General features: G+C 38.3%; 1 protein-coding gene across 1 annotated transcript in view; it reads right to left on the bottom strand.

The window, feature by feature from the left end:
• Positions 1-27,619, bottom strand: part of ITIH2 (inter-alpha-trypsin inhibitor heavy chain 2) — a 75,540-nt gene that overhangs the window by 19,890 nt on the left and 28,031 nt on the right. Inside the window, exons 5-17 of the mRNA XM_040343347.1 lie at positions 24,781-24,885; positions 23,710-23,872; positions 23,507-23,614; positions 21,201-21,326; positions 17,088-17,204; positions 15,757-15,925; positions 11,842-11,967; positions 11,281-11,462; positions 10,252-10,440; positions 8,522-8,661; positions 6,580-6,752; positions 2,600-2,749; positions 981-1,094 (exon numbers count right to left, since the gene is read on the bottom strand). Of these exons, the coding sequence (XP_040199281.1) occupies positions 981-1,094; positions 2,600-2,749; positions 6,580-6,752; positions 8,522-8,661; positions 10,252-10,440; positions 11,281-11,462; positions 11,842-11,967; positions 15,757-15,925; positions 17,088-17,204; positions 21,201-21,326; positions 23,507-23,614; positions 23,710-23,872; positions 24,781-24,885 (1,862 nt within the window). The remainder of the gene's footprint in view (positions 1-980; positions 1,095-2,599; positions 2,750-6,579; positions 6,753-8,521; positions 8,662-10,251; positions 10,441-11,280; positions 11,463-11,841; positions 11,968-15,756; positions 15,926-17,087; positions 17,205-21,200; positions 21,327-23,506; positions 23,615-23,709; positions 23,873-24,780; positions 24,886-27,619) is intronic.

Here is a 27,619-nt window from a genome sequence, read left to right as displayed (position 1 = left end):
CAGCACTCACTGGAGCGTCAGGGCGGGAGGAGCTGGCACAGGCTCTCAGCGCTGCTCTGGGAGGCTGAGCCAGTTGCCAAAAAGGCATCTGGGTGTATCCCGACTTTGTTGTCAGGATCCTTCCTGAGCCTGGAGCGTCTCTGAGAGGTCACAGGAGAGCACAAGTAAGTCCACTCCTGTGACCCATAAGAGAAGTATGGCCTAAAAAGCTTCTCTTTTAAGTGGCAAATAAAGGCCCTGCCATTTAATAGTTTAACAGCAAAAGGTGGCTTAGTAGCAGTTTTATAAGCAGGTGGGGTTCACACTAAACTAGCCTTTCTCACCCTTTTTGCCCTTGAGCACTCTTGAAGTAATGTTCAGGTTTCGTGGGAAGTCCTGCTTAGGCGATTTAGTTTGTGTTTGTAGCGCTATACAAGTTACTCATTCATTCATAATAGATTATATCCACACCTCATGGGACATTAATGCGATCAATAAGTTGTAAATGATATTAAATAAAGGAATAACATCCATGACAATCCCCTGATTAATACAACAAAATTCTCATATTTTTGTGTCCCCTGATATTAGTGGTCAGTGCCAAAGTGACAACTTGCATTGGTGGGCAATGTAGGTGGGAGATCAATTCACCTCTATTCACTGCTCCAAGAACCCCAAGCAACCTCAGAAGGAAACCACAGAACCCATTTTGAGAAAGACTGTTTTTAAGGTCAGAAGGGTCTGCTTCCGGCTTGCAGTCATAGAATAACCATCTTTGGTGGGTACAGATCACTCCGGGAGATTACATGTTACAGAATGGATTACCAAGCAGTTAGGCAAAAATAAGAATAACCCATTTAAAATATGGGTTAGGCTGCCACCTACTTCACCAATGATCTTCGGGCATTGCAGTCACTTTGTATCCCAGAGCAGCAAACAGAAAGGTAGTCTAAAGGCTAATAAAAAGCAATATTATATGCTAACACTTTGATTGCACTTACCTAATTCAGTATCAGTCAGGAGGTTCAACATATTTCCAGCCTGTGCATCAACATTGAAGCAGACATCTGTTTGGCTTATTGGTAAGTTTATAATGAAATGTGGATCCGTATCAACTGCAAAATAATTGTTAGTGTTCACATACTGGTGTTTTTATGTATTTTTACTCTACATAGTGCAGAGGTCATTATCAAATGTTTTATATACAGATCTGCTGGAATATCTCAAATATATTGATTCCTATCATATAATATATATTTTTTATTCCATAAGAGGAAATAAAGGGGGCATATGATTACACAGGCCCGAAGGCCTTGAAGTGTAGTAACAATAGTCAACAATATAATATTTATCCAATCATAATATCTATCATAACGTTTTAGTATATTTAAATATGGTGTGAAGTAACAGGTATCCGAATGTAAATTAACCTCTTCAGACCCGAGCCATAGTAAAAAGACGGCCTCAAGGTGGCTCTAAATTGCCGGGAGGCCGTATTTTTACGGCCTCGGGTCCTCCGCGTGCCCGGCACGTCACTGAGATGCCGATACGCGTGCCTTGCGGCCGCGATGTCCACCAGGCACCCGCGATCAGCAGTGACAGAACAGGGACCTGGATCTCTGTGTGTAAACACAGAGATCCACGTCCTGTCAGGGAGAGGAGACTGATGCTGTGTCCCTTGTACACAGGGACACAGCATCGGTTACCTCCCCCAGTCAGTCCCCTCCCCCCACAGTAAGAATCACTCCCAGGGTACACATTTAACCCCTTTCTTCGCCCCCTAGTGTTAACCCCTTCCCTGCCAGTCACATTTATACAGTTATCAGTGCAGTTTTGTAGCACTGTTCGCTGTATAAAAGTGAATGGTTCCAAAAATGTGTCAAAAGTGTTCTATGTGTCCGCCATAATGTTGCAGTCCCAATAAAAAAATCGCAAAAAAACGCCATTACTAGTAAAAAAATAAATAAAAAAAATGTCAGAATTCAATCCCCTTTTTTGTAGCCGCTATAACTTGTGCGCAAACCAATCACTAAACGCTTATTGAGATTTTTTTTCCCCCCAAAATATGTAGAAGAATACGTATCGGCCTAAACTGAGAAAAAAAATTGTTTGTTTAAAAAAAAAAATTGGGATATTTATTATAGCAAAAAGTAAAAAATATTGTGTTGGTTTCAAAATTGTCGCTCTATTTTTGTTTATAGCGCAAAAAAAAAAAAAACGCAGAGGTGATCAAATACCACCAAAAGAAAGCTCTATTTGTGGGAAAAAAAGGATGTAAATTTTGTTTGGGAGCGCAATTTTCATTTAAAGTGACGCAGTGCCGAAAGCTGAAATTTCGCCTGGGCAGGAAGGGGGTATATGTGCCCAGTAAGCAAGTGGTTAAGCTACCAAACATTCCAATTTACCAGTTAATTGAGATGAAGAGCTAGCTTAGACCATGGGGTGGGGGTGGTTGTAGCCAGACTTTAAAATTATATAAAATGTTTATCCCCTCAAGGCTGCTGTGAACTGGTATAAGGTCAGAACATGTTATAGCCCATCCAAAACCTATAGATATGCTTTAGCCCATTCACTAAATCACTTTGGGTTATAGCCAAATTATGACCAGATGTATATTTACCACAAGTTGGCGTTGGAGTTTTTCCATTCTTGCATGGAGTCATTGTTGCAGTTTCCCTTTTTGCCTCCTGAGTTCCAGGTGATGAAGGTGGAGGTAGGCTTGGCTTTGCTGATAATGTGCGAACACTAGGAGGCTTTGTAGCTAGTATTGCTATCGGTGAAAAAATCAAGTGTTAACCATTTACAGAGTGTTAAAGAAGTGTTCACCATAAACATTCATTTGATTTTTAACAAAGAATAGGGCAGACCTAATGTACACTATGCTAAAGGCAGCAGTCTTGATTTGAAGACATTCAAACTTACTTTTAATACTGTGCAAAGAGCTAAAGTGAAATGACTGTTGTCTCATTGCCCTGTGTGTACTGTATCTACAATACAAAGTGCCTAATATGATGACTGGTGTCCCTGGAGGGACAAAACTAGGCAATTGCCTAGGTCCCCTATGCTCTCAAGACCACCCCCCTTATTCAAAAATGTAAAACTCCTGTATATTTTATAAGCTGCACAGGGGATGGGTGCAGCCACTCCGCCACTCTGAGGCTGGGTTCACACATATGCATCCAATTCGCAGAACATTTGAAAATATGTTCTTTTCAATGGGTCTGGTTCACATATGTGCGTTGCATCCACTGTCCTCAGTGCACAAAAAAGTGTGTGTTTTCTAGACAGTGCGGTGCGAATTGCAGACACATAGGGCCAGATTCATAGAGAACTGCGGCGGCGTAACGTATCGTCTTTAAGTTACACCGCCGCAAGTTTTCCTCGTAAGTGCTTGATTCACAAAGCACTTGAGTGTAAACTTGCGGCGGAGTAACGTAAAGACGTCCGGCACAAGCCCGCCTAATTCAAATGGGGCGGGGACCATTTAAATTAGGCGCGTTCCCGCGCCGAACGTACTGCGCATGCTCCGTTTTGAAATTTCCCGCCGTGCTTTGCGCAAAATGACGTCGCCCGTCGTAATGTTTTGAATGGCGACGTGCGTAACGTACTTTCGTATTCCCGGACGTCTTACGCAAAAAAAAAAAAAAAATTGAAATTTGACCCGTGAACGAAGGCCATACTTTAACATGGCTCATCTAAAGTTAAGTCATGAAAAAGTAGGCCTAACTTTGCGACGGGAAAAACCGACTAGCGATGACGTAACGAACGCGCGCACCTTCGTGGATCACCGTAAAAGCTAATTTGCATACCCGACGCTGGAAAACGACGCGAACTCCACCCAGCGGCGGCTGAAGTATTGCATCCTAAGATCCGACGGTGTAAGTCAATTACACCTGTCGGATCTTAGGGCTATCTATGCGTAACTGATTTTATGAATCAGCCACATAGATACTCTCAGAGATACGACGGCGTATCAGGAGATACGCCGTCGTATCTCTTTTGTGAATCTGGCCCATAATCTTCAATGGGAACGTATCTGATTCGCAGATGTTTTCCGTTCTGAACACAAATTCTTTCCCCCTCCTCACTACACCTCCCCCTCTCCCTGGTCAGCTGATCCGCAGCTGCAACAGAGAGGAAACAACTGATTTTTATCTCTACAGGGAAACCCGGAGCTGCAATTCGCACCGTACAGGTGTGAACCCAGCCTCAGGGTCTGTGTCAACTGTCTTTCGGCTTGTGTCAATGGCATTACCTAGATAGCAAGGATAACTTCCCACAAATTTGTGGCAGTGTTGGACTGTAAGTCTACTTAAGGACCGGCTCATGTACATATACGTCAGCACTTTAAAAATGAATATCTCGGTAACGGCAGCAGCTGCTGCCACAACCAAGACATCCATCTTTTCCGTGGCCGGTCCTGTAAACGATAATGGTGGTCTCCGCAGCGGATTCGCCGTTAGATCACCGTTATCGGCGGCGGGAGAGGGCCCCCCTCCTGCCGCTCTCCCGCGCCCTTCGCCGCTTACCGAAGCCGTCGGTAGCGGCGGAGGCAATCGGGTCCTTCTCCCTCTGTGTCATGGATACGAGTGAGGGCAAGATGGCCCCCACCCGTCACCATAGCATAGCTGGGCAGAAGCGACGTCAAAACCTCACCTCCACCCATGCGTCTTAAAGGCAAATTTTTTTGTTGTAATTTTTATTTAAATGACCATTTTTATTTTATTTTTTTATTGCATTTTAGTCTAAATATGAGATCTGAGGTCTTTTTGACCCCAGATCTCATATTTAAGAGGACCTGTCATGCTTTTTTCTATTACAAGGGATGTTTACATTCCTTGTAATAGGAATAAAAGTGACCCTTTAAAAAAATAAAAAAATAAAAACAGTGTACAAATAGATAAAATCAAGTAAAATAAATAAGAAAACAAAAATTTTTTTTTTAAAGCGCCCCATCCTGACGAGCTTGCACGCAGAAGCGAACGCATATGAAAATTGTGTTCAAACCCCACAAGTGAGGTATCACCACAATCGTTAGAGCGAGAGCAATAATTCTAGCCCTAGACCTCCTATGTAACTCAAAAGATGCAGCCTATAGAATTTTTTAAACATCGCCTATGGAGATTTTTAAGGGTAAAAGTTTGACGCCATTCCACGAGCGGACGCAATTTTGAAGCGTGACATGTTGGGTATCATTTTATTCTGCATAACATTATCTTTTACACTATATGAACAAATTGGGCTAACTTTACTGTTATCTTATTTTTTAATTCAATTTTTTTTTCCAAAAAAGTGCGCTTGTAAGACCGCTGCGCAAATACGGTGTGACAAAAAGTATTGCAATGACCACCATTTTATTCTCTAGGGTGTTAGAAAAAAAATGATATAATGTTTGGGGGTTCTAAGTAATTTTATAGCAAAAAAACCTTAAACATATAAACACCAAGTCTGAAAAACAGGCTCGGTCCTTAAGTGGTTGACTTGCTGCACTTTTCACTGGAAAGTTGTACACTTGCAGAGCACTTAAAGCACAAGTTTTAGTTGACACTTTTCCAATTTGTGGCAAATTTGCATGGCAAGTTTCTAGGAAGAACACAGTTGCAGTGGTGTGTCTGAAACAAGAACTCTGCAAGTCTACAGCATGAAAATTCAGCCACAGTGACCCCTGTGGTGGGATGACTATTGCACAACATAACTGAACCAAAACTTGCAGCAGACTTTCAAAATGTTTGCAAAGAAAGTTGATCTGGAGTTTTGCAATGCAGACTTGCTTCAATTGTGCAACAAGCTTGTGAAGCCTGGCAAGTCTAGAAATAGCTTAGCAAGTCATTTTCAAACTCACAGCACAATTGCTTGCTATCTGGGTAGTTTGACATCCATATGAGACTCTTCTCAGATTATTCAGAATTCATTAACAGGTGCATTTACCTGTGGTTCGCCTCCTTATGACCTACATTTGACCTAATTCTAGCAGGTTTGGCATAGACTTGTATAGGAATGCAAAACCCACTTGATGTGAGCAATACCACACCTGCCAAGGCCTTAATATTGTTCAATTGCAGCCCAGGGGAAGGGGTGTGGTATGTCAAAAGCTGTTAAAACATTATTCCTTGATTTAACCAGTTGAACTCCTGTGCTATTTTCATATTTCCGTAAGGGCCTTTAAATTTGCTAACGCTGTCATTACTTAAGATAAATATATATTTTTGGGGGACAAACAATGGTTTATTTGGCGTATTGCTTTTCACAAATTATTATTTTTTCTATATATTCTGACATATTGGACAAATATTTGTTCATTTTTACACATTGTATAGACTTGAGGGACTTGTTCATACCAATAGCAGTGTGGGACCGCGCTGCTGTCTGCAGGCACCCCCACATCTGGCAAAAACAAGGGCATTCATGGCCCCCAAAATGCATGGCATTGCAGTACCATGTGTTTTTTTGATGCATTCCAGCACATTTGGCAGTCCATTGAAATTAATGGACTGCCAAAAACACGCCGTGTGGAAACACACAAAAAAACACATGCACTCGAGCCTAAAGAATAGCAATATATCATCTAGTAAAATTGCTGAAAGTAAAAACAATTCTCACTTTGACAACACGCTCCTTTAATAGCATTTGGCGGATCTGCCAACATTCTCTCCTTTCCATCCTCACTTTCGATCAGCAGTGATGTGAAAGGGGTCACTATATGATGTGTGATTGACAGCTGCATTATTTTGTGGGTAAGTGCCCTCTTGGATTCTGCTGTAACTGCCAAGCTCCTGTAGTAGAAATCAAATAATAGTTTTAATCTATGTAAAAAAAATTCTGTTATCCAAATATCTTACCTTAACATTACGTCAATAGGCCACATACAAATGAAAGCAAAATATTGTTTCCACATTTTTTTCATTGCACTGATTATTTACAGTATGTCTAATAGCACTCTTTGAAATTAAGGATTTGAATGTCAGCTTACTCTCTGACATCCTTAAGAGGTGCAATCTTAATAGTATGGTAATACATAAAAAAAAATTAATTGGTCTGTACTTCCTAGCCTGGTATCTATTTCACGAAATGCCTAGCCCATACTTGAGACATTGGACTTCTAATGTCACTTTTAGGGGGTGGAGTTATATTAATTATGCGGATATAGTAAGGCATGGCAAATGCATTATGCCATATAATGTCATCTAGGAAATATATTTCCTTGGAGATTGCCAGTCATTTCAAAAACAAGATGCAGTTTGTGGGAACATCTCCACTGAAAATATTTCTTCCCCACTTAACATACCCTGCTTAAAACACATTCAATACTTTCCTCTTTTGACTCAGTTACTAGAGAAGATTTTGCCAGTCTCTTCTCAGACACTCACCTAACCATCTGTCCCTTAGACCCTGTTTCCTCACAGCTACTACAGTCACCCTGTTCCTCTAATTTATACTCTCACACTCACATCTTTAATCTATTCCTCTCTACTGGTCACCTCATACTTAAAAAGCTCTTATTGGGCTCCACCAGCCTGAACAACTTAAGACAACTTCTCCTTACTGCCATTTACATCTAAACTTCTAGAATGCCTAGCTCTGTCCGAGCTGCTACCTCACTGACAAAAACCTTCTTTACCCCCAGTCTGGCTTTCGCTTACAACACTCTACAAAAATTGCCCTACTAAAACTTGCTTACGGTTCACTAACTGTTAAAAACAATGGTCATACTCCATACACATACTACTAGATCTCTGTGCTGCCTTTAATACTGTTTACCACGGCTCCTTCTCAAAAACTCCACTCCTATGGTCAGCAAGACTCTGCTCTCTCCTGGTCTGGTTTACCTCTTACCTATTACAGCAATCCTCCAGTGTTGACTACAACTCTGACTCCTCTTCATTTTCTTTTTCTGTGGGTTTCCCCCAAGGTTTTGTCCTTGGGCCTCTTCTCTTCTCTATCTAAACCTGCTCCCTTGGTCACCTGATAATCTCCTTCAGCTTCTCACGGCTTCCAATACCATCTCCAATGTTAATGACACCCAAGTCTATCTCTCTACTCCTCACTTTATCTATTTAGGGAAGCCTATCCCAGCCAACCTAAAAACTGAACTTTTAATTTCCATCTGCTCATCCCTCTCACAATGATTACCTTTTGTACCACCTGTCCCTCCCTATTTGATTGTAAGTTCTCACAAGCAAGGCCCTATTAACCCCTTTTTATTGAATTGTATTGTAACTGTACAGTCTCCTTTTATATTGTAAAGCACTGCACAAACTGTTGGTGTAATATAAATCCTTTATTAATAGTAATTCTGGTAGGGTCACTGAGCAGATGCATCAACCTACAGATTAATGGCCTGTGATCAAAATTTATGAAATTAATCTTGTTAAAGCTCATCTCCAGCTTTGTATTAATGTGATGCACGATAATTAATTATTGTTGAAACATTTTGATGGTGCCAGTTCACAATTTAAATTTTTTTCACATCTTTGCTGAAAGCTGCCAATGTCTTTGAGGTTTCTGGTATACAAACAATGTGATAACATGTAATCCTCCTTACCTCTCAGCTAATAGCTGGTTGATTGTCAGCTGAGCCCAGTATTGCTTGGCAAAATCAGGGAAGGCGTGTTTGCTTTCTGCGAAGAATTCATTCAGGGCTTCTACTTCTGCTACTGTATCCAATAAGAACTGTGTATCCCCCTACACATGGAATACATATTAAATTTTTTTGCTAAAGCACATATCTTGTCTGAAATAGCTTTAAACTTCACCATGTGACCATAAAAATGTCTAGTAATGTTGCTGTGGACCCATTCTTCTTATTCCCATTCTTGTATTCAAAATACACTTTCTGCCTGAAGATTAGTTAACACTCTTCCTACACTGCTTGGTAACTGTTGCAAAAGGAAGACTTTTGACCGTACCAGGTACCAATCATTAGAGAGAAACACAATCATTACACTGCAGAGCACAATCGTCTACCTTGGTCACCAATGAATGGCACAGGTATCAGCACCTGTCCTGAGGGTCGAGTAGAAAGAGAAGCAAGAGTATGTAAAGATATCCGAGGATGTAGTTCCCGAGGAAATGACTAAGATAGCTGTCTCCAGAACATTGTTTCAGGCTAGGAAATTAATCCTAATAGGATGGAAGTCTGCCTCTCCGCCAACTCATTCCTCATGGGTTACCCACGTGGGAAAAGCGTTAGTGATGGAAAAACATATTTATCAGCATAGAGGGTGTCCTGGCAGGTTTGAGAGAATATGGGAGTTGTGGCTGGATGCGCCGGGTTTGAGTCCCAGGGAACTTGTCATGACTAGACTTCTAAGGCCTTGTACACACGGTTGGACCAAACCGATGAGACTGGTCCGTCGGTTCGTTTCCAGCAGTTCACCTCTGAAGTGGCCTGACGGCCTGATATGTGTACACACCATCAGTCCAAAATCTGAGCGAGTCAGAACGCGGTGACGTAAAACACACGACAAGCTGAATAAAACGAAGTTCAATGCTTCCAAGCATGCGTCGACTTGATTCTGAGCATGCGCGGGTTTTGAACCGATGCTTTTCTGTACTAACCATCAGTTTGGTCCGATCGCCCAGCGGTCCAGCGGTTCGGTTTTGAAGCATGTTTAGAAAATTTGGACCGAAGGAAACCAGACCGCTAGCCTATACACACGGTCGGTTTGGTCCGATGAAACTGAACTTCGGTTCATTCTCAGCGGACCAAACCGACCGTGTGTACGAGGCCTAAGGTGTCTGTAAACGGGTGCAAATCTGAGGTCACGAGGGTTTGTATGCTGTATTAATGGTATTAGGGTGGGATGACATGTATATTTGTTGGAGGGGGAAGGATGATGACTGTGGGTGAAGTGAGGGACATGTATCTATTCATTTATGCTGTCCTCTGTCTGTGCACTGTAAAGTTGTACTGTTTGTTTGTCTTTGTTTCTGACTCAATAAACATCTTTCTGATAAAGAAAAAAAAAAAAAAAAGATATCCACATGACTGCATTAAGAATAACATCAAAAAACACAAAAAGTACTATATGAAGTTATCCTTATGTGTCTCATATATATTCCTGAATTATAAATGCTAGTAAGAATTATTGCAGGTAGCACTTGACTTGACAGATGCCTTTAAGGGGGCACACAGCTACCGCAGCTACAACGTTTTTACAATATTTCCTTCCAGTGGTCTTTATAGAGAAACTAAGTAAAAAACAAACAATAAGCAAAAAGAATAGCTTGCATTAATGGCAGACAATAAATTGATTTGCATTGAAAACCTACAGCGGATGTTGCCTCGATGAAGCTTTCAACCTTTGATGTCTGATCAGTGTCAACTTTACCAGCAACAACAATTTCATCCCCTCCAAAATAGTGGTGAAAGCGGCTTTTAGTCACATCTGAAATGCCAGCTGTTGGGTATTGGATAATAATGTCTTTCAGCAGCGGAGTGGAAACCTTTTTATAAAATTCCTACAACAAACAATTAAATAGTTTTAAATGTGGTAAATCTTCGATTTTCAAAACTGTTTTGCATATGTTCTCTTTTACTATCAACTAATGTCCCACATATACATTTCTACCAATACTAGGAGTTACTATATTGTAAAAATTATTTTCCTACCTCTTACGCCACCTAGAAATATTAGATGGATGTTGGAAATACAGGCATATTCCCACCACCAAAAGATCTTTTATACAAATTGCGGTTCAGTTCAGCCTGGAGTGCATGTTTGTGCTTATATACAAGAAGGAAACTTTATTTAAACACCCTGGTGATAGTATATCACACTACAAAACTATACAGTGTATGATTGTCTGGAAAAACCCAATGGCTAATACATTTTATCTCTTCTTGGTTAGGTGATGGCTGACAAGGTTGGGAGTTACATTCATACACTCTATTGTTTCCCAAACTGACTATAATTAGATGTGATGGCTGAAATTAGTACTATACTTGTAAGCACCATAAAACATATCTTGACTAAACTAAAGACAAAAATAGGACTATGCTAAAAGATAAAAAATCAAACTAAATAACTCAACTATAAGCAAAAAAATAAAAAACGTTAACATTTATAAATTAAAACAAACAAAAAAATAAATAAATGGGCAGACTCAATGGATGATTTGGCCTTTGTTCTACAGTCCCTTTTTCTATGATTCTATACAACTCTTTTAAGGGAACTAGAGAAAATATTCTAAAAAACATATTTCAAAGTAAATATGGCATCACAGAATAATGAAGGATGAGATTATAATTATTTCTTCCAGGATTCACAAGACCAAAAAGGCAATGCAAAGTCAACATACCTTAAGCTGAGCAGCTGTATCCTTATTTCCAAAGATCCTCTGAGCTAATCCATGATTCTCCTGAGCAAGTTTTTCTAAGAAGTCATAGTCTACATCAAATCCAATCCCAAGAGAATGAAGGGAGAACTCATCACGATTATTTGTCTTAACGTTCTTCAGAATCTTAGACAGTTTCAGTTCACCTAGACAGAAACAGTCAATATAAATACGTTTAACATAGGATTCAGAGTAATCAAATTAAAAAATCAATTGGCATCATGAAGGTGACTTGTTTTCAAGTCAAAACTGCGTATAAACAATGTGTTGACCATAAAATGATCTGTATTATGAATACTGTCCAGAATTTTCATTCTATGCATTCTTTATGCTGAAGGAGGATATAGACATGTCAAGTGTAAAAAACAAAGCACATTTAAAATCATAGCCTTGTCATTTATAGCACATTAACTCATAGTTGTGAATATGATCATATACAGCTAATACTATAGAAGTGATTAATATATACTTGCTCATTTGCTCAGTGTGTACTTTATTTACACACTTACAGTAATGCGCTCTTACCTACAGTTGGATCCCCATCTGAAACCAGCACAATCAAAGAAACGGAGTTTGGTTCCAACAGTTTGTGGTCATTGGCTTCTTTCAGTATAAACATAGCTCTAAGAAGGGCTTCATTGATATTAGTACCTGTTAAAATTATTAGCATTAAATATTACTTTGACATATACACATTGACAGTATACACTACATTTTATGACAGCTGATATTTATTAAATAGTTACTAACATATGAGTCTCTCCTAATGTATATAAATCTTTTCTAAGCCCCAAGATGATTCTTGATAACTTTTGACATTTTGTTTAGGTACTGTGTGGCAATAAGATGTTAATCACGGAAATACAGTCTTCCATTTTGCAAGCAATGCAATTTAACAAAAAATGTAACTACACCCTTACCCTATTCTGAACATACCTCTAAACTTAAACCTTCCAAATTAAGTAATTAATGGTGATATAGAAACTAAATTATTGTGTGCCAAAATGTTTAATGTTAAATATCCCACATCAAGCATCACATTGGACCTGAATTAAAAAAATCAAGATTTGCTATCTTATATGTGTAGCCTCATTGTTGTATATCTGCGGTGTGAGATCTAAGGCACTTCTGCCAATGACTGCTAGTCTCACAAGATTTGGAGAGAGATATATTAATGCCACTACTGCTTTGTATGTTATTTCAATAACTTTATTTTGTTTCCAGACAAAATTGTATCTAGGTTGCATATGTTGTAAACAATAAATTCTATTCTGTGTTACCACTAGAAAATTAGAGAAATAATTCAGTCATCAGGCAAGCAAATGTTGTTGTATAACACAGAGTAGAAATAATGGGGATACAGGATTTCACCGAACAATAATAATTATTTTTAAATAAAAAGTTTGTTTAACATAAAAAGTCAACAAGGGAAAAGGGAAAGTGTATCTTTGGAAGATCCGTATCAGGTGACCGATCCGTGGGTCATAACTCCGATGACAAAGGAACTGGATCCTCCTCCACCTCCTGCTGGAACAGCGGTCGGAGGAGGAGGAAGCTGAGTCTTGGAGGGAGACTGAAAGAAATGGCAGCAGACTTGCAGGAGTGAGCGAGGAGGATCCAGTTCCTTTGCCATCAGAGTTATGACCCACGGATCGGTCGCCTGATACGGATCTGAGTCTTCACATTTTGAGGATAACCCCACTGTGGTTCTGTTCACCCTTGTTCCATCTTGCCGTTGGATCATTATACACTGCTGTTGTTTATCTGCAATCTGGTAAGCTGCCTTCCATGTGGTGGTGGTTTCCACGGATGTCAAGTGCACCTGGGTGTTGTTTCCAATATCTGAGGTGTCCGTTCAATATTCTACTTCTTTTTGGACTTTTATTCATTCTGTTATATTTATACCTGCCTTGCTTGCTGAGTATATTTATTAGTTGGCGCAGTTCTCTTTTTCCATGTGTATTTGTGTTTGTATCACGTAATTGCAGCCTTCTGGTTTTTACACCTGATTATACATTTTTCTGGTTAGCGCAGTTTTTTCTTATATTAATTTTGGTGACTAGTCCTTTGCTCTCTACTTGTTGTTTTTGACACAACTTCTAAATTTTAGTTCCTCAGTATTGATCTAGCTATTTTAGTGTAGCACTGTGTACAAAAAAAGTGAGATGTTAACCACTTGCTGACCACCCCATAGCAGATTTACTGCTACAGGGTGGCCGCGCTGCGCAGGATCATGTGTGTATATATTTATATATATATATATATATATATATATATGTGTGATTCTGCACTTTCGGGTATCAGGTGCGAGTGCATACCGGGGGCGGTTCACTCCCACTGTGATTTTACACAGCATGAGCTGATCAGTGGATCCCACGGTCCCGATGTTTGCCGGCACCCCAGCTGATCGTTCGGTACACACATAGAATTGCAGTAAACAAGGCATGGATCCTGCATTCCCACTACACTGAAATATTAGCTAGGCACACAATTAACCCTTTGATTGTCCCTGATAATAACGCCTTCCCTGCCATTGTCATTAGTACAGTCACAGTGCATATTTTTAACACTGATCACTAGTGTCACTGGTCCCCAAAAAAGCGTCAAAAGTGTTAGGTGTCCGATTTGTCTGCCACAACATTGCAGTACTGCTATAAGTCGCTGATTGCCGCCATTATTAGTATAAATACAAAATAAACATAAATATCCCATAGTTTTTAGATGCTACAACTTTTTTTGAGCAAACCAATCAACATACACTTGTTGGATTTTTTTTACCAAAAATATGTAGCAAAATACATATTGGCCCAAACTGATGAAAGTATTAGATTTTTTAAAACATTTTTATTGGACGTGTTTTTGAGCATGAAGTTAAAAATAATGTTTAAAAAAAAAAAAATTCTCGGTCATTCTTTTTTTCTAGCGCACTAAATAAAAAATCCACAGGTGATCAAATACTACCAAAATAAAGCTCTATTTGTGGGGAAAAAAAGGACATACATTTTATTTGGGTCCAGTGTCGCATCACCGCGCAATTGTCAGTTAAAGTAACGCAGTGCCGTATCGCACAAAATGGCCTGGTCAGAAAGGGGGGTAAATCTTTCAGAGGTCAAGTGGATATAGTAGAGTCCGGCCTGAGGTTTGGTGAACATAGCTGTTTTTCTATACTGTGGCTATTCAAATACACATAAGAGAGTCTTTTAACTTGCTAGAAAAATTAAGTAGTCAATTCCCCAGAACAACTCCCTTCATACTTGCATGTCATAGTCCTCTCCACTTCTGGGAGTAACTTGCTGGCCCAGCTGTTCCTCATATATGATCGTATGGGGGTATTTTTGTTCAAATTAATGGTATAGTGACAGGGTCTCTTTAACCACTTCCTTACTGGGCACTTAAACCCCCTTCCTGCCCAGAGGACTTTTTGCGATTTGGCACTGCGTCGCTTTAACTGACAATTGCGCGGTCGTGCGACGTGGCTCCCAAACAAAATTGACGTCCTTTTTTCCCCACAAATAGAGCTTTCTTTTGGTGGTATTTGATCACCTCTGCGGTTTTTATTTTTTGCGCTATAAACAAAAATAGAGCGACAATTTTGCTATAATAAATAGCTCAATTTTTTTATTTTTTTTTATCCTCAGTCTAGGCCGATACGTATTCTACATATTTTTACAAAAAAAATAAAAAATCGCAATAAGCGACTGGTTTGCGCAAAAGTTAAAGCGCCTACAAAATAAGGGACAGTATTATTATTATTTTTTTTTTATTTTTTTACTAGTAATGGCGGCGATCTGCGATTTTTATTGCGACTGCAACATTATGGCGGACACATCGAACACTTTTGACACATTTTTTGACACATTTTTGGCATCATTCACATTTATACTGCAATCAGTGCTATAAATATGCATTAATTACTGTATAAATGTGACTGGCAGGGAAGGGGTTAACACTAGGGGGTGAGGAAGGGGTTAAATGTGTGTCCTATATAGTGTTCTAACTGTGTGGGGGGAGGGGGTGACTGGGGGGGTGACCGATCTGTGTCTCTATGTACAAGAGGCACAGATCGGTCTCCTCTCTCCCTGACAGCACCGCTGTCTGTGAGAGCCGGCAATGAGAAATGATCTCATATGTAAACTCCGATTGGCCGTTCACGGCGATCTGTGATTGGCTGTGTCCAAGGGACACGGCCAGCACAGAAGTTCCCCGCTGCACGCTCGAGAGCGCGCATGGGGAACGCGGAAAGGGGCGAACGTCAATTGACGGCGCCCCAGAGAAGTAGAACCACCCTGCGGCCGTCAATAGTCGTACGGCCGTCGGGAAGTGGTTAATGTGTGATGATAAAGAGATTGGAGAAAGACAACAGTGCAAAAAATAAGTGTTTTAGACTGAGTTTTAGATGACATCAGTTAACATCAGAACTCCTTTAATTCAAGCTTTTACCTCCAATAGCCTGTATATTCTGAACATATTGCTTGGCACCATCTTTCTCAGTGGGTGTTGCATAAACAAGCTCATCCTTCCAGCATCGAATATTGTGGTTGAAGTCAACAATACCAAATTGGTCATCAGGACGAAGGTCATCCAAAATAGCTTTCATTGCTTCAACTGTCTGGAAAAAAAACCCACAACAAATTGGTCTAAAAACATGCTTTAAATGTAAATTTCATGATATTTTATTTCACATGGACACTTGGAAAGAGGATGGAGGGGGAGAGAAGGATTACACCCTGCCCTCATATCTCTCAGCTGCTACGATGGTGGGGTTTCCTTGTGGTAATATGATTTAGATTTATAGATTTAGCTCCCTTGCAATGGACATTTTTTCGTCGGATATTGGATGAATCTGACTTTCATCAGTCTTGCATACACACTATTAGCCAGATTCAGAGAGATCGGCGTATCTTTTGGCAGGCGTAGCGCATCCCATTTGCACTACCCCGACGTAACATAGTGAGGCAAGGCCAGTATTCACAAAGCACTTGCGCCGTAAGTTACGTCGGCATAGCGAAAATGGGCCTGCGTAACCCTGCCTAATTCAGAGTAGGCAGGTAGTGGGCGTGTTACGTTTAAATTAACCGTGACCCCATGTAAATGAAGGGCCGTTTGTACGGCGCATGCGCGCGCATGCTCAGAATCACGTCGCAAATACTCCCTACGATATGACGGCTCAATGCGTACGACGTGAACCTAACTTACGCCCAGCCCCATTCACGTACGACTTACGTAAACAACGTAAAATCGGCGTATCTTGCTCATTTACATATCCGACGCGTAAATCAATGTAAACGCCCCTAGCGGCCAGCGTAAATATGCACCCAAGATACGACGCCGCAGGAGACTTACGTCGGTCATATCTTGGCAACAGTGAGGCATATCTCATTTTAAGAATAAGCGCAAAGATACGACGGCACACATTCGGACTTACGACGGCGTATCTACTGATACATCGGCGTAAATCTCTCTGAATCTGACCCTATCAGACTAAATTCCGACAGTGCCAAAACGCGGTGACGGAAAACACTACGACGAGCTGAAAAAAAAGTTCAATGCTTCCGAGCACGCATCGACTTGATTCTGAGCATGTGTGGATTTTTCTCCGATGGAGTTCCACACAGACGATCAGATTTTTCTATTGTCTTTTTATCCATAGAAACAATTTAAAACATGTTCTATTTTTTAACACCGAAGGACAAACTGATCGTGTGTACACAGCTTTAGTGCTATTATTTTCATTTAAAGTTCCACAAACTCTCTCTTCATTTTACACTTACCTGTTTCATCTTAATTCCCCACATGGAACCACTGACATCAATAACAAATAAAATATTCTTTGGAAGTGGAGGCTGATTTTCTGGGGCAACGAAGTGGAGAAAATATCCATTGAACACCTAATATAGAGAAATAATAGAAACATTGTGTTAGCATGTACCATTGTGGTGGGCTGTGGCATAATCTTCACAATTATTTCTCTAGTCCCTTTTATAAGATTTTTGGCCCCATATGTCTTAATATATTTAATATTATTTCTTTTTTTCTCAAGATATTATATATTTTTGATAGAAAATAAATACAAAAGGCATAGTACTGTCCCAAATGTATGTTTTGTTTGTCAAAAGCTACACAACAAGGCACCAGTAAGGTGTTAAAGGTCTGCTGACATAACATGTACGTATATGGCTCATTTTCTAAAGATAATTTAAATGAAAACTGGAAAGCCATTGGCTGTTTCTGATATCTCCTTGTAGTAAATCAGAAGGGTGACCCACCCCAGAACTCCTAGGTAGCTCTTGGTGTATATTACTGCAGTTAGAGATTTCATCTGCATCTCTGTTATCTGGTGAAATCAGGTATTGTGATAAAACCATAAAATATTTTTTTTGTTATGTTAGGATCCCAATCAAGTGGTTGATTGCAATGACAGCTCTTTCACTTATCTAATAAATATATTAAAACTAGTTTAAATTCCCCCCTTTTCTCCCTGTGTGGCAAATTTAGTCAAAGACAAAAGTTGTCATTATCTGAAATACATTTATAATACAGCAAATAGTCAGTTTACCAGAATTAGAAGAAATGTTGATCCTGTCTCGGATTATTTTAATCAGACTAATGTATTAATCTTTAGAAAAGGGGTATAATAGGACCCTTTTAGAAAATTCTAGGGAAAAAGTTTTTGAAAAGAATAGAATCTCCCTGCTTTAAAATACATTATAAAAAAACACTGGCTGATTTTATTGAAGGATGAGGTTTTTAAAAAAAATGACTCCCCAAGAATCTGGGGTTAATTTATAGAAGAAATAGGTCCTTAAGAACAAGACTGGTTCATAATGTTGTAGATCCTCCAAAAATGCCCAGGTAGTTTTTTTTTTAAAGGAAAAGGCTTCTCTAATTGTAATAGGTGCAAAATATTTAAAACCACGAAGAGTAAAAAGTAAAAAGAGGAGTTTTTTTTAGGTCTACAAGAACTAGGGAATATGAGATTAAAGGATTAATTTCTTGTGACACATCTCACGTAGTTTACATTTTAGAATGTCCTTGCGGGCTGTAATATGTGAGAATGACCACCCAAAAATAAAAGACAAGGATAGGAGAACATGTTAATAATACAATAAATGGCTTTAAGAAACATAGTGTAGACATTTCAGAGAGAAGCATAGTAATGATCCCAGGTTATTGGTCTTCTATGCAATAGATAGGATTAAGAATGATTGGAGGGGGGAAGTATTTAATGAATGAGGTTTCTAGGGAAACAAAAGGGATTTTTTTAATTGGACACATTACAACCAGATGACATTGACATCGATATTGATTTGAACAGTTTTTTGACAAATTTTTTATTCTCATTTTATTTTCTTGTTTTTTATTATTATTAGTTGCTGACTTTAGAGTGCCACTTTAACCCCCTTTTTTGTGCATACATTTAGCTTGGAGTGCCGCCTTGAGTGTGCATAGACTGCCACTTTAATCTATTTTGTGCATATAATCCTGCAGTAGAATTTTTAGGTTGGAGTGCTGCCTTAGGTGTGACACTAATATTCTGCTTCAGTGCAGTATTTCAAAAAAGTAAACTGTTTTTAAATGTCTTTTTCTCCCATTATATATATATATATATACTGCTTTTGTGTTTTTAAAATTGATTTGTTTTTTAGTATGTCTACATTGTGCTATTTTATAAATAACGTAGTGGTGATGTACAGCACAATCCAACCCTGGAACACATCGGGAGATGCAACGCGTTGGGTAGGGACCTTTGGACGTGACATCATCACGCATGGCAGGTCTGCGCTTGCAGCTTGGAAGCCAGTCTAGTAATAAGATTGAATGCGCTTCACTAGTGTCAGTTGTGGCATTATTTATGTACGTTTATGGTAATTGCTTTTTTAAGGATAATAATATGCAGTCTTACACTATGGGAGCTCTCTCTTCCCTATTATGGCAATTATAGGGATCATTCCATGAGATCCACTGTGATGCTATGCATGGAATCTTTGCTGGTCTAATGTAGGTTCTGTTTGAAAGTTCGCTGGGGTTTTTTTTTTCCAGTTTACCAGCCATTCTCTTTGGTGGGTGATTTAGTACTATTGTGGGCGGAGGACACATTTTATGGTGGAGTTTGCAAGGACAGCAGTGTTCCTTCCTGCACATTTTTCACTTCATATATGGATGATTTCTTTGCATGGGACACTTTATCAATTACTTTGAAACCACTTTAATACTGGACACTTTTATCCCCTTCCTGCCCAGGCCAATTTTCAGCGCTGTTGCATTTTGAATGGCCAATTGCACGGTCATGCAACACTGTACCCATATGAAATTGTTATCATTTTGTTTACACAAATAGAGCATTCTTTTGGTGGTATTTAATCACCATTGGGTTTTTTTTACTTTTTTTTGCTAAATAAACAAAAATAGGCTATACAATTTAGCAGATAAATAATCTCTCTTGATAAATTTAGGTCAAAGTGTATCCTGCTACATTTCTTTGGTGAAAATAAACCATTCTGAACAAGAATCTTCAAAGCAGGTTTACCAGATTTTAATTAATTAATAAACCAAAACCAAATACTTAGTCTGTAAATGTGTGATTTTTTTTTTGTAACCATGACTAGAGCAATATAATGTTACCATAGTAACATTGTACTACTTTGGGGAAGTGATCTGGATTTTTTTTTTTTTTTTTACACATTATGTTTGCATATTGCAATGCATTACATTGCTATAAGCAAGCATTTTACTGAATAAAACTGATTCATTTCAGTCTGTTTTGTTTTGATTAGCTGTAAAATTGGCCAGAGCTAATCACGTTCTCCACATAGGCTGTGATTGGCCCTGTCTGTGCTATATGATCACACTTAACCATCACAGCTAGCAACACAGTTGTATTCAATGGATGGCATGAAGGGAACCCATCTAATATTTAAAACTGTCATGTGACTTGCAGTGATATGTCACGGTGATCACATGGTATTGGCAGCGAGCCAGTTCTCAGATCGGTCATCGGCCATGTCCTGTTGACGTGGCTGGTGACAGATCGTGCCGCTGCGTGGCCCTGCAGCCGTGTGCAATCGGCATAACCTGACAGGATGTCATGTAACGCCTATTCAGGATATCTAAACAACCACTGGGCCGTCAATTTGCTATTGGCTGGGTGGGAAGGTGTTAATTTAATTGCACTGGACAATTTATTACAAGAAGAGCTTGGTAGAAGCATTATTGGGATTTTTCTATATAACACTTTTCTATATTGGAGACTTTGATGTTGTCTTTTTCACTTCATTGCACATTTATGTGTTATGTTTTCCTATATGTTTTAATTTTTTTTATGACATTTACAATAGTTTTTGTTATATTTATTTTATAACATTATTATTTATTATAAGATATTTTAGCAATGGGCAACACCTCCATATTACAAAATGGAGTGCCCCTAAAAGGAATTTTTTTATATTTCCTTTCCTAATTAAGTCATCAATGAAAATTAATCCCTCTGCATTCTACCTTATGGATAGGAGGTAGCAAGGTTTTGGAAGGAAACAGGGTGCATTTCTCCCAGTTCAGGACAAATATTTCTATTAGTGCTCTCATCGATTTCACTAAAGATGAAGGAGATGTGCCAATATTTTCCTAATACTTATTTTACAAAACATTTGTATTATAGTCATACAGTATATTTACTATAAGTACTTATGACACTAAGCTTTTTCAATTGTGTGTGTAAAGATTAGGGTTTTTCAACAGGTTGCGATGTATGTTAGCAATTTAGGAATTATGTTTAGAATACACATGGCAGGCCAAAAGAGAGCTAAGGTTGTTAAATATTTTTCTAAACATCGCCCACGTTTTATACATATTGAGATTAAATTTTCTTCTCAGATTTAGGATGCTACCTGGAGCTGGCTGGCTTTTTCCCTGTTAACATCATACTTCACGCTGAGTCTTCCATCCACAGCAGTAGTTGGACAGATGGGGCACTCACGCTGTTCATCCACAGTTGGTCTGAAGGATATGTGAGCCTGTGGCAGTATAAATGTAATTATTAAAATGAATAACAAAAACAGAAAGAATACCAACATGGATCATCTACTTTTTTACATCTTTAAATAAATACTTGTCTTACAGACTTAGGGTATAACACCTCACAATTCATATGACTCATAAATATATGTCAAACTCAAAATTTTATAGTAAATTATATATTCAATTATATATAAAAATGAAGGTATACTTTGTACAAAATGAAATCATTTATTAATAACCAACTGAAAAAAATACCAGGTTCAAAAATGTTTTTTCCACCCTGAAGATTTCTATTCATACTCAAATAAAATAAAAAAACAGATGTAACTGTCAAATATAAAACATTACACACTTTGGCAATATCTGGCACAGATTCAAAATTAATTAATGTTGACTTTCGCAGTTTCACTTTAGAATTTTTTTCATTCAAATTTAAGTTTATTTTCAATAAAATAAATACATACATTTGTATTAAATTAGCAAGAAATAAGTCAATAGCACGCAGAAATATAATAATTTAAATACATTTCAATTCATAATAATCATTCCTGTCTTATTAACTGCCACTTATATCTATCCATCCTATATGCTCTACACCATGTGGTGAAAGTAAGGCAGTTCACATAAGCTAAATTAAAAGACTATACTATAAGTAATACTTTAAACTTGAAAGAGAAACAGAATATTTTCATATATCAAGGAATTCCTAGGTCTAGCGTTATCACACAATAAGTTATATAAGGGATAAAACTAATTGAGTGTACCAGATTAAATTACTTAGAATAATTAAAGGATAAGATATCCGGAGTGCATCAACCTCTCCGACACCCCTAACGGGAACTTCACTTTAGAATTTAAACTTAAGTATTTTTTTTTTTACCAAAGCCTGGTGGATAGTAACAGAGGTTTGAAGCCCAATTCCCAGGTGGATAAAACATCATTACCAGAAATTGGGATACTTTAAAGCTACTGGGCTATACAAGAAAGTCCACCAAGTGGGTTTCTTGTTTTCTGAAGCCCAACGAGAAAGCAGCTTGTATGGGTTTTGAGAAAACAATTTCAGGACTTAAGATCATCATTCATCAAATTTCAAGTCAGTTACCAAACTCAAAAAAAATAAAAATTTCAGACTAAGAAAAATCGTAGGGGGGCGGATGGAATGTATAAATTCTGTCACACAGCAAGTCATTGCTAAAAAGGGGCAGTGAAACTGATTTTGAGACAAATTCACTACAAGGTTACAGCTTAAGTAGACTGTAAACCAGACTGTAAAAAATAAGGTAAAGACACCTTTAAAAATGCTGGGGAAAGACAATAATAAAAAAAAAAATACTTTTCACTTCAAGCCTTGAATGCTTTCACTTCTTTCCTTATCTACAGCGCTCGTACGACACCCATAAACAGTAGTAAAGGCATAAACAGATTGATGAATGAATTAACAAAATCTTGCATGATTTAATTAATTCAAAAATAGCTTTGTATCTACCACCTTTATCATGTGAAGTTACATGTCATCTAAAGAACTAAAACATAAACATTTACCCCTCATAATCGTGTATGATTTTGTAATGTACGGAATATCTAACTGGAAGGTACCAGTGATGTAACCTTCCAAAGGAGCATCTGTGGGCCCTGCATACATAACCATTGCTTCAATACCCAGTAAAAGGTAACAGAAAAGTAACAAATAAAATATTTAATACACAAAATTGCAATTTCTTTTGATTAGCATGCAGAGCTGCATGCGCAAGAGATTTTCAGTCTAGTAGGGAGGTAATTTAAAGAACACATTTCTGCTTCAGCTGCTCTGTACTGCACTATAATAAAATAAAATCTGACCCTGCCCACTTCTAAATTGTACATTTGTTTAAAGTGAATATCTGTCTCATTTACAGTGCTAAATCTGTCTCAGAAACATTGTCAACCTGACACAGTTGGCTGCCCAGTACTACAGGTGCATTGGTCGTAAATGCTTGTTTGCTGCATGAAAGGAAACCTGGTTTGCTTCTAATTTTGTCAATAATTAGTTTTGTACTTTTAATTTTTTAACAGTTTATTATGAACTGAACATTTTTTGATTGTTGCCTTACGGTTACAGTTAAGGTCTACAGCACTTACAGCAAGTAAAGTTTAAATACAGTATTAGATAAAAAAATGTGATGAATTCTGATATTACCTTCTTATCATTCTTGTCAACTTTTACGAGATTAGAAAACTTATCTGAAACTGAATTCACCACATTGACAGTGCTGATACCTTCTGGCTCTAAGATATAGATATCCACCTAAAAATGAAAAAATAATATAAACCAAAATAGTTATCACAATATACCAGCTAATGCTCAGTGCAACCATCTCTTTTTTTCACAGGCTCTCTCACCTCAAAGTGTTTTGCTATTCTTCCTGGTTGAAGATAGAGAACATGTTCATACAGCCCAAGTTTCCTCTGAAGGGCTTCTTGATAATGAAGTTCAAATTGAACTTTGGTTCCTCCTGGTACATTTAAATCAGCTTTGAAGTTTTCCATATCAAGGGAATTTGTTCTGTCCACAACAAAATTAGAAAATGTCAATTTTAACATGTTAACAAAATATAGACTCATTTTTTCCAGAGCTGTTTAATAAACAGGCAAAAAGAATTTTTTATGGATCCTTTTATTAGCGAACCATAACAGAGCCTGGAAATAAAAGGCCCTGTAAAAAAACATTGTATTTAACTTTACCAAGTACAAGGAGACAAAATATTCTCTTCTTTGAAAAATTTATTTTGCCCTTTAATATATATATATATATATACTGTAGATATTTTCAGACATTATTTCCATTCAACAGTTTCAGCCCATTTGTACTCTGCCTTTGTGAGGGCATTTGACAACACAGGTGAACAATTGAGATGCAGGCCATAGTATTGTCATCATAAAACATGAAGTGCCTGAACAAGAATCATCACAGCAGGATTACCAGATTTTATTTAATTAAATCTGCAGATTTTTACATTGTGAAAATAATGTTTTTAATTACATTAACACTTTAAAGCTTATATTACATTTTAGTGGTTGTGTCCACATCTATTTTTATTTCCATACCACATCTGTCTTTACTGTGTTCAATACCAGGTAGATAAAACTCAACATGGTGACCATGTAGTGAAATCTGGATCCACATATATGTTTAAAACTCTCTAGTCCTCTGGTAATGATTGTAAAACATATCCTTATTACATGTAAGGCATGTAATAAAGCAAAGAGCAATAAGCCAAATGACACATAGAAAACAACCAGAACTCACCTATTATAAACTTGATTATGCCAAATTGTTAAAGATAAAATTTGAGGTCCAGGTCTTTTAAAGGGGCAGAACAGTAATCTTTTGATTGGCTGTTACTTGTTTGCTGCTGATTTCAAATCTTGAAAGATTATATACAAACTAAAAATTAATTCAGAGTTACTAACCTCAGTATACCTGCTGATTTTCCTCTTGCTCTTGCTTTAGAATACAGACCTCTTGCCTCTGACCTCTCTTTAATTGAGCCACTAAATGTGATTCCATTAACATTCCTTAAAAGAATGAAAACAATGTACAGTACATTATCATATTTATGGAATATTGTTCATACTGGCATGGTAAAATTATAAATATAGCCTTTTAGTTATTGATCTTAAACAATTAGTTATTGATCACAGACAACGATTCAACAAAAATCAGATGCAGTTTAATCTATCTTACCAACAATGATTCATGTGATATTACTTCTTATCCCTCCCTTCAAAATTGGTGATCCGGCTGAAAAGCTCCAATTATTATTATACAGGATTTATATAGCGCCAACAGTTTACGCAGCACTTTACAACACAATGGGGTTGATTTACTAAAGGCACATGGACTGTGCACTTTTGAAAGTGCAGTTGCACTCTGCAAGGGCAGTTGCTCCAGAGCTTAGTAAATGATGGAGAGCTCTGCTGACTTCCATCATCCAATCACGTGTCAGCAAAAATGCTGTTTTTGCAATTTTCCTTGCACATAATTGGATGATGGAAGTCAGCAGAGCTCTCTATCGTTTACTAAGCTGTGGAGCAACTGCCCTTGCAGAGTGCAACTGCACTTTCAAAAGTGCACAGTCCGTTTACCTTTAGTAAATCAACCCCAATGTCTTCATATGCTTTCATAAGAGGGGTTTGTAGGCAAAATGTCACATTATAGGAGCAGTCAAATATATAAATTGAGTGTTAATTACAAAATAGTTGACATGCCTCTGGTGGAACGGTCTCGGAAGGATATGGGCTCTCTCTTCTTAAAATTATTGGCTACTACACCTAGAAGCAGAGTTTATCCATTGGTGTGTCTCCTTAAGTCTTTGTGTAAGGCCCTCCCCATTTTACCCCAAGGATGAAGAACCTTGTGAGCTCCATTTGAGCGATGGATGTTTGTGTTTTTATAATTTGGCTGATTCAACATGTTTGTTTTTTTTAAATCAAAAACAAGTTTATTGGAGAGAAACAAGATACAGTCAAATCAAATATACAGACAGTCCAATAGTAATTACATCATAAAAGAGGGGAGGACAGTGGGGAGCATCTATAAAACGGAGAAGATTGTCCCTCAGTCTAGGATGTGCATACACAGAGGAAAAAGATGTATGAAGGGACAAACAAACTAGAACAGGATGGTAAGGAACCTTGGGCCAGATTCACGTACCTGGGCGCATCTTTGTGGGGGCGTAGTGTATCCTATTTACGCTACGCCGCCGCAACTTAGACAGGCAAGTGCAGTATTCACAAAGCACTTGCTCCGTAAGTTGCGGCAGCGTAGCGTAAATTGTCCGGCGTAAGCCTGCGTAATTCAAAGTAGGCTGGTAGGGGGCGTGTTGTATGGAAATGAATCGTGACCCCACGTAAATGACACGCCTAATGAACGGCACATGCGCGCGCATTCTCAGTATCACATCTAATTTTCTCCCTAAGTTACACCGGCTCAATGCTTAGTTGACGTGAACGTAACCTATGCCCATCCCCATTCACGTACGACTTACGCAAACAACGTAAAATACGACGCTGTTCCGACGTTTCCGACGTCCATTATGAGGGGTAAAGTTACGCCAGTCGTACGCCTTACGTAAACAGCGTATATTAATACGCCGGGCGCAAGTACGTTCCTGAATCGGCGTATCTAGCTCATTTGCATATTTATAATGGGAACGCCGAATGCGTCCAGCGTAACTATGCTCCCACGATACGCCGTCGTAGGCAAGTTATGTCGGACGGCTGAAGCCATGTTTTTGGACGTATCTCGCTTTGTGAATCGGCGTAAAGATGCGACGGCGCACATTTGAAATTACGGCGCCGTATCTGGAGATACGCCGGCGTACATCGTTTATGAATCTGGCCCATCCTGTGTAACTCTACTGTCCTACAGATTACATACAATGGAAATGTGGGACTAGACTGTATTCCTTGTTAGCATTGAGAAATAATAAACATTGGATGTGGGAATAGATCCAAAACTAAAATTTGAACAAAACAAAAAGAGAACAGCAGTTGTATCTCGCAGATAGCAGCTTAACCACCAATTATAGTCACAGGAGAGGACCATGCACCACAACATCCCCCGCATCCCATCACCACTACAAACCAATGATTCAACATGTTTAACATTCACTTTATATATATGACTACTCCTACCCCTGAAAAAGATTAATTTTGAAATACGTTGGAACTTTTTGTTCATCATGGCAATAATTGATATATTACATAATCCATGTAGTATTTGGGGTGATTAGGTGATGCTTGATGTCTAGATGAATGTTCCAATATGTGTGATTGAAATAGATGGACTTTTTTCAACCAACTATGTAACTATGAAACTTTGTATGAGGTCAGCTAATTACTTCATAAACCTCATGCCTTATATTGACTTTGTAACAATAAAAATAATATTTTTTTATATATATATTTCTGCTTAGTTATCATCGGTGCCTTAAAAGTCCTAATCACAATTAGCTCCTTCAGTATATCGGCCTCTGTATCCCAGTGTATGATGGCAGACTGATCTAGAAAAGAATCTCTAAATCCCCAATAAATACAACAACAATATGAAAGAGCAACCAGGTATAAATGCCATCTCTCACATCTTCAGGCTGCATGTGGGCAAAGAGTAATGAAAAATCCAACTACTCTCTGTTCAAATATCATTATTAAGCATATTTATCCATGCCTGGGTGAGCCTTTGTACCAGATTAGTTTTGTAGTAACAACACAACTGATTAAAGTTAACTTGAAATGGCTATTAAGAAAA

The sequence above is a fragment of the Rana temporaria genome, chromosome 3 (genome assembly GCF_905171775.1).
Source record: "Rana temporaria chromosome 3, aRanTem1.1, whole genome shotgun sequence".
Lineage (NCBI taxonomy): Eukaryota > Metazoa > Chordata > Amphibia > Anura > Ranidae > Rana > Rana temporaria.
The sequence above is the reverse complement of the archived record's forward strand: the minus strand, read 5'-3'. Positions and strand labels throughout refer to the sequence as shown.